This window comes from Ceratotherium simum, chromosome 21, assembly GCF_057802395.1.
Source record: "Ceratotherium simum simum isolate JZ-2026a chromosome 21, ASM5780239v1, whole genome shotgun sequence".
Taxonomy (NCBI): Eukaryota; Metazoa; Chordata; class Mammalia; order Perissodactyla; family Rhinocerotidae; genus Ceratotherium; species Ceratotherium simum.
The window spans coordinates 35872512-35887301 of NC_141920.1; the positions used below are offsets into that span (position 1 = coordinate 35872512).

The following is a 14790-nucleotide window of genomic DNA, read 5'->3' on the forward strand; positions in this document are numbered from 1 at the left end:
TGTTATTAACTATAATCACCATACTATACATTAGGTCGCCAGAACTTATTCATCTTGTATCTCAAAGTTTGTACTCTTTGACCAACGTGTCACCATCTCCCCCACTCTCCAGCCCCTGGTAACCACCACTCTACTCTCTGTTTCCATGAGTTCAGCTTTTTAAGATTCCACATATAAGTGATATCGCAGTATTTGTCTTTCTCTCTCTGACTTATTCACTTAGCATAATGCCATGAGGACCAAGTCTTGAGCCAGAAATTCTCTCTCCACAATCTTTGGGCAAGTTATTTCACCTCTCTGGGCCATCGTGGCATGAGGAACTTCAACTCATACCATTTTCTAGTAAGAATAAAAGGCACCTTTGTTTTGAAGGCATTCTAACTCTAATTCTTTTGAAATTATGCTACCACATTGGAATCTCTAGTTAAAACTAACTTTTTTCAACATTTATTATCCAGGACCCCAAGTTACGTGAACTTTTGGATGTGGGAAACATCGGGCGCCTGGAACATCGCATGATAACAGTGGTGTATGGGCCTGACCTAGTTAACATCTCCCATCTGAACCTCGTGGCTTTCCAAGAAGAAGTGGCCAAGGTATGGTAGATAGAAACTTCTGAAGCTTGTCACCTTGATTTGAATCCTTATGATATTGAACTCATGACTGTGAAAGATTTTGAGTTTTTGTCATATTTAACATGTGTTGAAATTTCATCTAAAAATAATTTAGCTACCAAGAAGAAGTGTAATTCAAGCATTTCCAAATAATGGCATCTACTTAGAATTATGGATATTTTTCATTAGGAGTAAGGCATTTGGTATAATTTCTTTGCAAAAAAAATAAATACATAAAACCACATTCCATTTCACCTAAACATCTTATCCCAACTCATTCTCTCCTAGTGTTACCTCATGCCACTTCCAACCCCATCTCCTTTCCAACCTCTCCTTGAGGGCAGACATCTTCAGTACCTTTTTAACTTCTCTTACCCTGTGTATCACTTAGTTCCTGACCATGCACATAGCAGCTGCTCAATTAATTGAGAAAGAATGAAGAAATAAGTTTTTAAAATAAAAATTTTAACTAATAATAAATAATATTTATTCAGCTATGGATTAGAAAAATGAATTAAACATGTTTAAGGAGTTGCTAATCTACTAAGATAGTGGGCCTTTCAGATGCATACAGAAATAATTAGAATACAGGCAAGATACATCAAACAAGAAGCTGTGGACTTCTGGGAATCTTGGGCTCAAGTTTGATGCTTTCTCTAAAAATGTCCAATTGCCATTAAAAGAGCACTGAAATATACATATGGAAAGAAGAGCTTTTTTCCATGTTTATAGTTTTTAGGATACTAGTGATAATACTTACCCTTCATACAATTTCCTTCAAGAATTAAGAATATGAATCTAAAAATACTTTGAAGGTTGCATGTCATATCTATGCCCTTATAGAACTTCTCACATCATGGATCACAACTACGAGGTCATGTCAGGCCAGTGTTTGTTGTCTGGACATTATGATCTATAATTTTTTAACACTCGGTGCTCTGACAGTTTTCTGAGCTACACCAGATGTACCGACCTGGCCTCTAATTCACTAGTGATTATGGTAGTGATAATCACTACCATAATAATTATGGAAATAAACCATTGAAATATTTCCAACATTTACATAACATCGACCTCAATTCTTAGAATAAATAAAATGCCAACCAGTTTTAACATTCTGAGGTCTTTAGAAACTACTCTTCAAGACTGTGTTACAAACCTAATCTATTTTTATCTCTTTGAGAACCAAGTCACCCATTTGTTTCTATAGGATGATTTACACTTGGAGAGACTTCAGTTCAATGAAACATTGTGTGACAGCATTGTACTTGCCTTGCAATAGTTCTTATTCTGGTATCCTGTTGGTAATCTGTTGAGTTCTATATACTTCATTTCTCAGTAAATGGATGGATGGTTGGATGGATGGATGAATGTGGATAAACAGCTACTAAATATTTGCAAAATATTTTTAAAATCTCTTTCCCCAAATGCAACCATACTCTATTTAAAAAATAACCAATTCATGAGATTCATTAACTGACAATTAAAAATATTCAGTAAATGTCAATGACTTTCAGGGAGGCTTTTGCTAAGAGTGAGTATAGATTTTATATTACGAACCAGTCTGCATATCTTATATAGCATTACACCCCTGTACAGTTATGTTTAAAATATGTTCAATTTCCTCCTCTCTGTGGGCTCCTACCCGCTAACTTTCTTTGAGAATTTTGATTTCTGAACCCTGTAACATTCCCCATCGGGACTGCATCTATAGATATTTTCCCAGCAGCTACTTGATCTTTCTGGTATAATTAGTGAAGATACAAAATATATTTTGCCTTCCCTGGCTGTGATATTCTGTAGGGTATTGTTCCCCCACTGAAATTGCTCAGTCAGAAGGTTAAGATTTGCACACACTATTTCACTCTGAAAACTTACTTTCCATTCTTCTAGTTGTCAGTATTGTCTCATAACATCACACTTTCTATTTAATCTCCAAGGCCAATGTACATGATACCTTGTGTAGTGCCAGCATCAAAGGAGACAGCTTCTCTAATTATGTAGAACTCCCGGCAGAAAACCTGAGCTTCTTTGAAAGTCAAATGTCTCCAGAAAAAATTGTTTACAAAGAGATTCTGGCTCATTCATTCATTCAACACACGTTTGTCAGGTGCTTTGTCTGTGCCAGCCACAATTCCAGTGTTAGAGATACAGCATTATAGAATTCTGAGAGCCAGCGATCTGGAAGAAATAAACAGAAAAATTATGATTATGAAGTAAAAGTATGTAGGTCAGATGGAGATCTGTGTACAATAATAAAGCAGAGGAGAGAGTGTGAGAGTGGGAGAAAGGGATTATTTCTTTATGCGGTACTCAGAGAAAGCAAAAATCTGAAGAAAGTTGCTCAATTGCAACAATATCATAGATATCTGAGAAATCTCTTGGATCAATTAAAAAATTTTAATCACTATCAGGACTTAAACTTTCCTAAATATATTATTCCAGATTTGCATGCTTTCTTTCTTACATAAATCACTTGAAATTGAATTTTTTATTTATTCTTTTAGACAAGTGACTGCTTTTAAAAATGGACTGGGGAGAAAACTGTGTCTTTCCATTTTTCCCTCTGTAATTGGACTGAAAACATGATAACTCTTGCAATTAAACAATAATCATACTTTTTGTTATGCAGCATGATTCGCCAACCCCTCTCTACCCTAAAGATAGCTTTCCCTGCTCCCTAGAGGGTCACCTCCCTTTACTGTACCTGGAAATAGGTGGTTTGTTTCACATTTGCCCTCTGAGTTGCACACTCCCCCATGCATCTCCTGCTCCCCTGGGGACCATGGACACAACCACGTTTGCCACCTCCTGGAACTTGTGAACTTCAGTCTCCCTCCGTGGGGTGTCCTGACTTCTCCTTGGAGCCACAGGGAGGAGGTGACTATCACCATCCACTCTTTACTGTCCTACCCTTAGTTCCCAACAGTCTTGCACTCACAAGCTACATGATTCCTGGCAAAGTTGGAGGTATCAGCAAAGGAAACTAGCAAAGGCAACAGAAGTTGATTTCTTGTATTGCAATGTAGGCTTTTAAAGGAGTTTGGCTTTTGAAGGAGACGGAAGCCATTGAAGGATTTTGAGCAGAGGATGGACATGATCTGACTAACCCTTGAGTCAATAATGGACTGCATGGTGAGAAGCAACAATGGAAGCAGGAAGACCAGTTAGGAAACTATTGAAATATTTTAAGTGCATTGCTAGTGACTTGGATCAAGGTGGAGCTGTGTAGGAGATGAGAGGGGGTCTGAATATATATATATTAAAGGAAGAATCAAGAGCATATGCTTATGAATTGTATATTGCATGTGAAAGAAAGAGAAGAATCAAGGATGATGTTAGAGTTTTGACCCAAGAGACAGGAAGGATGGAAATACCACTTACTTCATAGAGAAAATTTAAAGTAGAGCATGTTAGGAGGTATATAGCAAGGGTTCAGTTTCGATTGTGTTCAGTTTGATATTATTATTAGACACCCAAGTGGATATGTTGAGTAGGCAGTTGGATATATGAGCCTGGAGTTTAATGCCAAATATAATACATTAATTTAGAAGTCAGGTTATAGATAGTATTTAATGAGACTGGATAAGATCAGCCAAGAATTGACTACAGATAGAGAAGATGTCTAGGGCCTGAGTGATATTCCAACATGAAGAGATTGGGGAGATAAGAAAGAATCAGAAAAAGGAGACTGAGAAGGAATAGCCAGTGGGGTGGCAATGAGGCAAGTGTGTGCCATAGAAAGCCAGGTGAAGAAAGTGGTTCATGGAGAAGAGAGTAATCAACAGGGTCAAATGCTGCTCATAGTCAAGATGAAGACCAAGAATTGACCACTGGATTTAATGATATAGAAGTCATTAGGGACCTTGATTAGAGCAACTTCAGTGGAGTAGTAGAGTCAAAAGCATATTGGAGTGGGCTCTGGGGAATATTGCTGGAGACAAATTAAGAAGCCAAAAGAGATTGCTCTTTTGAGAAATTTTGATGTGAAAGGCAGCAGAGAAATGAGAAGACTGCTGGAATGGTGAAGTGAAATTAAGAGATTGTTTTTAAGATGGGAGAAACAACAATATATATGTATGCTGACGGGAATGATCCTGTAGAGGGAAAACAATGTGCTGATGTAGGAGAGTAGGAGCATTGCTAGAGCATGTCCTTGAGTAGACGAGAGCAGTAGGATCTAGTGCAGGGCCCAGTAAACTACAGCCTTGGGGCCAAATCTGGCCCACCACCTATTTTTATAAACAAAGTTTTATTGGAACACAGCCATACCCATTTGTTTACATGTTGTCTATGGCTGCTTTCACTAGACAGAGTTGAGTAGTTATGACATAGATCATATGGACCACAAAGCCTAAAATATTTACTATCTGGTCCTTTATAAAAAGAAGTTTGTTGACCCTGTTCTAGTTCACAAATAGAGGGACTGAGCTCACACAGGAGCAAGGGCATTTCTTGTATAAGAGGAGGAAAAGTGGAGTACATCAGTAGAGATGCTGGTAAGTGGTACATGTGGTGAAGGGAGTTCCAGGTTTCTGATTGCCTCCATCTTCTCAGTGAAAAAGGAGACAAAAGTCAGTAGCTGGTAGTAAAGACTATTTGAGTCCCCAAGCCCTTTTCAGTACCAGTTGGTGAATTTCGTTAAAGATCTGACTGGTAAGGTTAACATATACTGCAAAAGATCATTTACAGCAACCCAAAAAATAGTGTCATTTTGAGCAGGCTAACCAATTTATCAGATCAATGCAAATTTTTCCATTGGTCAAGGAGTCTGAAGGTAAAATAACTCTCTTTCTCCTGCCCAATTCTAGCTCCTCTTTCCAATATTCTGTTTTTCTTTGACGTGGGGGGCTACATGGAAAGAGACTTCTAGTTGTGCATACTACTCCTTACAGTCATGCAGTCTAAATAGCATTGCGTAGGTTGGAAAACAGATTGCTCTGAGCCAGGGGCAGGGGTTCACAGGAGTGCCTTATACTGGTGTTTACCTTCAGGTCTCAGGGATCCAGTGTGTAACTGTTGGGAGAGCACTCTTCATCTAGAGAATCTCAGCAAGGAATATAATGTCTCATGATTAGCAAAGAGGAATCTCATGATGCAAAGGAAACAAAGATGAAGCCTTCCCTGTCTGAATTTAGAAAACTAAAATGATTTTCATCATGTCTTCCCTTTAGGTTCTGCTGCCTTCCCTGGCTGGGCCCCTGGAAGCTCATCCCCTCACCAACACCCCCAGCTTCCCAGCCCTGCTCTTTGTTCAATGCAATTTATTAGAACGGTGGCCTATCACCCTGAAAGACAGGATTTGAGATTCAGGCGCTGACATTCAGTTTGTCATACTAGTTTGGATCTCTGATAGGCCCCCTGGGTGGGCACATTGTTGAACCATCACCCAGTTTGGCAAATTTCAGTCCAGATTTTCTCCAGTATATTAAGATGCAGTGGATTGAAACAGCAAGGATGTGGTGGGTTGAGATTGAGATGTCTAATGGCAGAGTCACGCAGGGGAAATTTTGTGTTCACTTCTCTGCATAATGATTGACTGACAGATGCATTGCTTTCAACCCTTACTTCTATGTGCACTAAATTCTCTTAAGCATTTATAAATAGGAAAACAAAATAAACAAATTCGTTTTTCTTATTTAGCAATGCTGCTAGCAGGAACTCAGGCAGATTTTTTTAAACTTTTGATCGAAATATAATATACACAGAAAAGTGCACAGATCATAACTGTACAACTGGTGGATTTTTGAAAAGAGAACATACCCATGTAAACAGTCCCCAAATCAAGAAACAGCATTACCAACACCCCAGGTGTCTACCCTGCTAACACATCCTATTTTGACCTCTAACTTTATAGATTATAGATTAAAACCAAAGGTTAAAATTTTACCTGCTTTTAAAATTTCTATAAGTGGAATCATACAATGTGTTTTCTTTTTGGTCTGACTTCTATTACTTATGATTATGTTTATGAGACTCTTGTATATTTTGCATGTAGTTGTAGTTTGTTGATTCTCTTTGCTAAATAGTATGCCAGATTTATTTATCTATTCCACAGTTGGAGGACAGTCAGGCAGTTCAGGGCTATTATGAGTCATGTTGCTATGAACATATGCCTTTCTGTGAGATATGTAATTGCTGGTCATAGATCGTCATATGTCCAGCTTTGATAGATGCTGCCAATTTCCCAAACTAGTTGAGCCCGTTAGGTTTTTAAATGTTAATTCACACATGCAAAGAAATGTTTAATAGAGGATCTCTGTATGTTAAATTATTACATTTGGAAGTAGCTGTCACAGAATAAATGAGCTGTTCAAAAATGTGTTCTATAAATTGAATATCAGCCTTGAGTGACTATTTTAGATTTTTTAAGGGAGCTCTGCCACTTCTGCAGCTATGAATGTCATAGAGAATCTGTTTCACTCATTATGAGAGTACAATATGGGATTTCCTGGAAGTGTTCCTTAACTTCATCCACATCAGTTGCTTGCCCACCATCCAAATAACTTGCAAGCTCTCTGAATTTCCTAACTAGTTCTCACATCTCTTTCCTCATCCTGCTTCCCTCTGCCATCTTGTTCAAGTTCTTGACAGGTCTCATCTGTAGTCACCTTCTGCCTTCTTTTCTAGAATCCTCTTTCCTCTCCAACTTTACGTGTCCATCTGCATAGGAATGATCTTAAAATAAAAATCAAACCTGATCGTGCTTAAAATGCTTTTCATTTCCTATTACTTACAAAATGAAGTTTTCTGTCTATTTCATTCATTCATTCATTTAGTGAGCAAATATTTATTGAGGGTCTAGTATGTGCCAAGCACCTTGCTGGACAGTGGGGATTCATCAGGGACCAAAACTCACATAGTCCCTGCCCTCAGGTGCTGATCACTCACCGCTTGGACCCTTGCACCATTCTGCTCCAGCAGGTCCTAACTCCTGTGATTCTTTCTGACTTTATAATTTTAATTTTAATGCCTTCAGAATCATGTGTTTTCCTAGACTGCTCTTCTCCATTTTGTCCACCAGGAGAATTTCTGAGCCTCTTTAGGGACTCAGCTTAAATACAATTCATCCATCTTCCCCTCCATCTCATGATGTCCGTAAATAACTGATTGTTCCCTCCTCTGTTCTTTGATGAAAAACACGCATATTTTCTATTGCATTTATCACACTGTAATCATCTGTCAGTGTGTCTGACCCTACCCTGGATTTTATGAGCTGCTTAAAGTCAGAAACAATAGGTTAATCTTTTCTGTGTTCCCAAGATCTAGCTTAGTGCCTTGTCTGTAGTAGGTGCTCAGTTAATGTATGGGAAAAAAGAAAGGAAGAAAGAAAAAAAGGAAGAAAGGAAAGAGGGAGGAAGAGAAGGAGAGACATTTGAGCCCTTGATAGATCATGAAAAATTGTAGAGCCATGGCGACTTTGGGCATCATGTCCCCTAATCATCCCATTTTTTAGAGTTGGAGACATTCAGGCCCCTTAGCTGGTTGCTCCAGGCCCCTTTTGCCCAGCACAGATCTCTCTCCACAGTTTGCCAAGATTCTCAGTATGAGAACGGTGGTGGCGCTAACTACAATGGCTTCCGTCCTCTTACTCTTTCCCAAACCCAACCTTGTTCCCACTCAAAGAGTTATTGTCACTGTCACCCTCCTGTACCCATCAGTTGCCACATGCTGTCGCAAGAAAATGAAAAATAGTTTCAATTGGCCAAATACTTGAGGCCTTTTAGGCAAAGGAAATAAGAGAAAGTGCCACAGAAATTGTGCTTTTTTTAAGAAAAAGAAATCATAGTGTACAAAACAAAGTTAGGAAAGAGAAGAGAAGGAGGGACATGTGAAGGGGCCTGCTCAGCCACCTCTGGCCGTTCCTGATACGGAACTTGCTTCATCAAAAACTCTGGGAATTTTCTCAGACATTCTTCTAAATTAACAGTATAGATATTTAAAAGCTGACCTCAAAAGACAGGAGGTTCTTATATTTCTTTTTATTCTGGGAACATACACATTGAGATAAGAATTTTTAAACGCTAACAGTATTCTGTACAAAATGTGCAATTTATCTCATTTCCTTTTTGAATTTAAGACTAGTTTATGGTGAGCAAGCAATGGCTATAAGTTTGCCTTTTCTTTAAACAAAAATGATTAAGAAAAATGTGCCATATATTGTTTTCGGCAATGTGTTTTGGAACATAATGGAAAACTGTGCATGACCGCCTTGGGGGTAGAATGTATATGCCAAAAAGATTGCTATTTACAGATGTGAAAAGTTAGCCCTCTTGGTTATTGTGTTTTGTGAGATCTTCATTCACAGCTATTCCTGACCTTCTCATTAACAAAATACGCCTATGTCAGATTAGGATATTCCAACCAACCATAAATAAGGGCCAAGTTCTTACTATGTCAATACATTGCACAATTCTGGTCTTGGAGTTTTATAGTTGTGGATGTCCTTTGTCGGAAAATGGGATTCATACGACGTTCTGTACTTGAGTTTTGGATGAGTGTGGGGCAGATAAAGGATACAAATCTTAAACTTTCAAATTGTGAAAATGTCACCCATCTGGAACACTCATATAAAAGTCTAAAAGTTCAGAAGTCAAATGAGAGACATTCATAATAAAAAGAGGGAAAAAAGGCAATTTGGACTTCAGTCTCTTCCTCACACCCAGACAAGAACCAGCAATTGCTATTCTGGTGACTGGGGAGGAAAGCGCCCCCAGCCTCTGTCTCCCGAGTGTCTTTTCTGCATTCATTAAACAAGAGCTTTGTTTGAGCCAGGCAGTGTTTAAGAATGCCACATACAGGAATTAATGCCAAACCGAAAGGAAAATATATACCCCAGGACACAGAAATGATCATGATTTCAGACTGTGGGCTACTGTTAGTGCAAGCCCACTTTTCCCCAGAAAGAGAAGACAGAAAACTGCGTAGGCAGCAGCATCTCCCCTTTCTTTCCAAACACCCATAACCCAGAGATGGGCTGCTCCCTCCTTGTTCCTCTACCTTCCTGTCTTCTGAGCCTGGCAGCCGAGGAAGCCCTGACTGTATTATCTGCGAGCCTTGCCTTGAAACAGGCACACAGATTCGAACAAATAAACGAAAAAGCATAATTTTTTGGAAAGAAGAAGAGCTCTAAAAAATTGGCTTCCTGGTTTAATTACTGGGAAAAATACCTGACATCCCTTGAGAGTGGCAGGTTGATCTGTTTCATCCACTGTCCTAATATCAGTTGTCATTTTTATGCTCCCAGAGCATCAAATTCTCCCAGTGAATAAGCTACCCCTAAGAATAAAAAAACTATTTTGTAAATACTTTGTCAATAGTTTTCATAATAGCTATATAATAATATTTATTCATTCAGCAAATACTTAACTGCCTACTGTGTACCAGGCACAATTTTAAGTGCTGGGGATAAACTAAATAAACAAAAATGATTGTCTTCATGACACTTACATAATGGTGGGGATAAGTTGACAATAAACAAGATAAATAAGGTGGTGATAGGTGCTAGGGAGAAATAAAGCAGGGAAGGAGGATAGAAAATGCTGGAAATGGGGGGGCATATTTCAATTTTGAATAAGTTGGTCAGATAAGGTCACACTGAGATGATGACATTTGAGGAAAACTTTGAAGATGATGGAGTGAGTCAAGTGGTTATCATGGAGGTAAGCAGGCTCTGAGACAGGTGTGTACCCAGCATGTTGGTGGAATGGCAAGGGGCCAGTTTGGCTGGAAGGGAGTGATGATCAAGAAGGAGATTAGTGAGAAATGAGTCAGAGAGTTTGGGAGGAGGGGCGATGTTTGACCCAAATAGTGGTAGATGACCACTGTAAGAATTTGGCTTTACTCCCAGTGACCAAATGCATCCCTTGTTCATTAATTTGAGCAAGGGGTTGATTTGGTGTGACGTATTTTAACAGGATTGCCCTGGCTGCTCTGTTGAAAGGCAATAGTAGGGATACAGAAGCAGAAATAGGGATACCTGGATGCCTGGGGTAAAGGTGGTGAGAAATGGTTGGATTCTGGATATATTTTGAATGTAAAGCTGAAAGATTTGCTAATGATGAGATAACATGTCATGAGAGAAAGAGGGAGCTAACGATGATGTCAGGGCTTTTGGCATTTGCTTTTGTTGATATGGAAAACCAGTTAGGAAGGGATTATCATAAATTTGGTTTTGGACATAAAATTTAAAATAGTATTAGCACAGAATAGCAGAATGAGCACAGGTGTGACCTCTTATCTCTCTTGAGATACTGTGAAAATGATGGTAAAGGAACATAAATACTCAAAGGATGAAAGGAATGAAATGAGATTGGTTACTAGGAGATGACACATTTAAGTAAGTTTGCAGAAGAAGAAAATGGAGAGAGGACAGCGCCTGATGAGACAGAGTGGAGAAATCCACAGTCTAGGTTACATGGACAGCTACAGCCAAGGAAGTCATTGACCTACTCAGAAGCAATGAGAGATGCTCCAGATATGTGTACTACCATCCCAGCAGAACATAGAGTAAGAACTGGGGGTGAAAACAGGGGCAAGGAATTAAAGGAATATGGACAAAACTGAAACTGTCACCCTTCCACTTCCTCCTCCTGCTCCACAAGTAGAATAATTGATAACCAATTACTTCTCAGGTCAAAAAGCTGAGGGTTTGTCTTTTATAGAATTGAACAAACTATTTGAAAAGAATTATAGTGGCTATCATTGGAGTTTAGGATCCAGAGTAAAGCTCTTCTCATTCTAGCGTTTATGGATAGCACACCATAGTGGCTGCCACTCACATGCTTATGTAAAAGAGAAGTCTGCCGCCGGTAAATCCCACTCCATACTCAGAGCTTCCAGTCAGCCTCTCTATTGACCCAGTCTAAAATGTGAACTAACAACAAAATAAAAAGCTATTGAGAAAGACTACAATATTGAATGATAAAAGAGGCCAAGGTGAATAAAAAGAGAAATGATAATGGAAAACACAGGGATAATTCAAGAAATAAATAATTGTTTTTAAAAAAGAAAAATGGAAAGTATTTTCAGAGCGAATTTTAAATTTATTATATGTATTAGATAAGAATAAGGTGCTATGAAAAATAGGTAGCAAAAATAAGAAAGTTTTCTTAGAAATCAAAAATAAGAGAATAAAAATCAAAATTCTACAGAACTTTATCTTTATCCCAGAATGTAGAACCAAACAACAACAAAAATAAATGAATAAAGAAGATGTGGTATATATACACAATGGAATACTACTCAGCCATAAGAAACTATGAAATCTAGCCACTTGTGATAACCTGGATGGACCTTGAGGGTATCAAGCTAAGCAAAATAAGTCAGAGGGAGAAAGTAAAATACCATATGATCTCACACATAAGTAGAAGATAAAAACAACAACAAATAATAACATACAGACAGAGATTGGATTGGCGGTTACCAGAGGGGAAGGGGAGAGGGAGGAGGGCAAAAGGGGTAATTAGGCACATGTGTGTGGTGATGGATTATAATTAGTCTTTAGATGGTGCACACGATGTAATCTACACAGAAATCTAAATATAATGATGTACACCTGAAACTTATATAATGTTATAAACCAATCTTACTGCAATAAAAATTAAATAACTAAATAACAATAAAATGTAAAGCAGTAACTGACAAAAAACAACAACAATGAAGGCAGCAAGCAAACAATCAAAAAGTGAAAGACAAAAAGATGGCAATAAGAGAGCAAATAAGAGATACAGGCCCAATCAGTGTAGACAGTGCGGTAGCCAATGGAAAGGGGAAAGCACAAGAGAGGAAAATAAGAAAGACCTAATACAAGGAAATATATGAAAGCTAAAGAAAGGTCTTGAAGTTGAAATAGCAAGTCTGGGAGTGGAATAGGTTCAGGCAATGTAAGTAGGAAGCTGGAAGATACTAGATCAATGAAAAAGGCTTAAGTTTCTTCTTCCCAGAAGAAAATTAAGATAGAAGAAGGGATAAGTGTATAAGAAATGTATTATCCAAATATAAGCCATGCTAAAGGATGCAGGATTTTGAACAACTGGTAGAGCAGCCAGAGAAGATCCATATTATCTGGGTATTAGGAATGTTCCCTTTTGAAAGCCATGTGGTTCATGGTGGTGGAACTATAGCAAGTAAGATAATCAGAGTCTAATATACGGCTCTGCAGAAAATTATATTTGCATTTTTATAATCATGTAAATTTTTATTTTACTCGTTTTAAACTTTTAGAGTCAGTTTACATGCAAATAATTGAAGTCAGTTGTGGATACTAGACAAGATAAAAACATTTCAACTTTGACAATTTAAAAAGTAAATTTAAGCTAACGAGAGTTGGAGGTAAAAAGATTGGCAGGTAAATGTCCTCTTCTCACAAACAAAGAAGCCAAGTGATAGTGTCTTTAATTAGTGGATTAAGAGATGGTTAAGTATGTTGCTTGAGGTTGTAGAAGTGACGCTGTGAGGGGGGAAGAACACTAGTGATAGAAATCAGGAGGAAGGAGAAAAGGCAGATGGGAGATGGGATAACAGATTTAAAGCCTCATAAATCAGAGCTGGATATCAATAATTAAATTCTAAAATCAGTCATCAAGAAAAAGTAGTGCAGGGGCCGGCCTGGTGGTGTAGCAGTTAAGTGTGTGTGCTCCGCTCCAGCGGCCCGGGGTTCGCAGGTTTGGATCCCAGGCGCCCACCGATGCATCGCTTCTCAAGCCGTGTTGTGGCGGCATCCCATATAAAGTAGAGGAAGATGGGCATGGATGTTAGCCCAGGGCCAATCTTCCTCAGCAAAAAGAGGAGGATTGGCATTGGATGTTACCTCAGGGCTGATCTTCCTCACAAAAAAAAAAAAGAAAGAAAGAAAAAGCAGTGCAAATATAGTATTTAGAAATACAAAAGTAACTCCCAGAAATGTAAGAACAGAAATACTGGAAATATTTGTCAAGAAGCAGAACTAGGGTAAGAGTTCCTTAAGCAATCATTGTCTTTTGTTATAGCCCCTCTGGACAATTTTTGCAAAACTATGTATCTGTTTCTTTGATAAATAATAAATTTTTAGATTGCTACTATTTACTAAGCATTTGTTATGGCTGTCACTGGTCTAAGCATTTAATGTGAACTATCTCACTTAATTGTCACAGCAGCCCTGTGAAGTAAGTCTTATTATTACCTCCATTTTATAAGGCAAATGAATGTTGGACAAGTTAAAAAGACTTATCCGAGATGATTCCATCAGGCAATGTTACGTTTGACCTTGAGTAACAGAAAACCAAACCGGCTTAGCTTAGATAAATGAAGGATTTTTTATTTGTTTGCATGTTGTTTGGTTTTGCTTGTTCTCTCTCCCTCTCTCTCTCATGCAGCAGGAAGCCTGAAGGTAGGTGGTTTCTGGCATTGAGTCAATGGCTCAAGGATGACAAGGCTGAGACCCTGTGATTCTCATTTCCTTTTCCTTATAGATCAAGATGCCTCTGCAGTCCCAGCCATTCCATTTGTTGTCGCAGGAGCAAAAAGAAAACAGCTCCTACATCAGGAAACCACATTTTCCCAGAACCCAGCAGCAGACTTCCACAAACATGATTTGCCATGTGTCGCATTGCCACCCTAGCTGCTGGAGAAGTTAGAAAATGTAGATTTTTCAGTTATTATATATTGCTGGCCTGAATACTGTCAAATTTCAGTTAGGAGAGAAGCAGAAAATGGATATTAGGTAGCACCTAGCAGTGGGTCCCCACAGCTAGAGAGTGGCAGAGCAGGGCTCTGAAATCCAATAAAGTATATTTTTAAATAAACTAGCAAAAGCATCCACAGTATGAGAGTCAGTAACAACCATTAAATAAACTGATAATAGTATTTTAATTCTAAATTAGAAGACAGGCACAAATTGTGTTTAAGATTCACCCTTCGATAGCCTCCATAGGCAGTGAGAAATGACCAAAGTGAGGCCATTGGAGCCAAAGGCAAAGAATAGTTCTCACAGTAGAGGAAGCACTAACAGGACAGAGTCACTTACTAAAGGCCGAATACCCCTTCATTTAAAGGGGAAGAATCTAGCTTGCAAAACCATTTAAAATAAAGATGGGAGGTATAATTAAAGTATTTAAAATAAATTGATTTCCAAATGAGAAAATTATATTTTAGCAGAATTCCATATGTTAATGAGGAGGAACCTGTGTGTAGCTTA

General features: G+C 38.4%; 1 protein-coding gene across 2 annotated transcripts in view; it reads left to right on the forward strand.

Moving 5' to 3' along the window:
* PLCB1 (phospholipase C beta 1) overlaps window positions 1-14790 on the forward strand; it is a 684700-nt gene that overhangs the window by 446599 nt on the left and 223311 nt on the right. For both annotated transcript variants that reach the window (XM_004433764.3, XM_004433765.3), the window contains exon 4: window positions 459-596. In XM_004433764.3, coding sequence (XP_004433821.1) covers window positions 459-596 — 138 coding nt within the window. The remainder of the gene's footprint in view (window positions 1-458; window positions 597-14790) is intronic.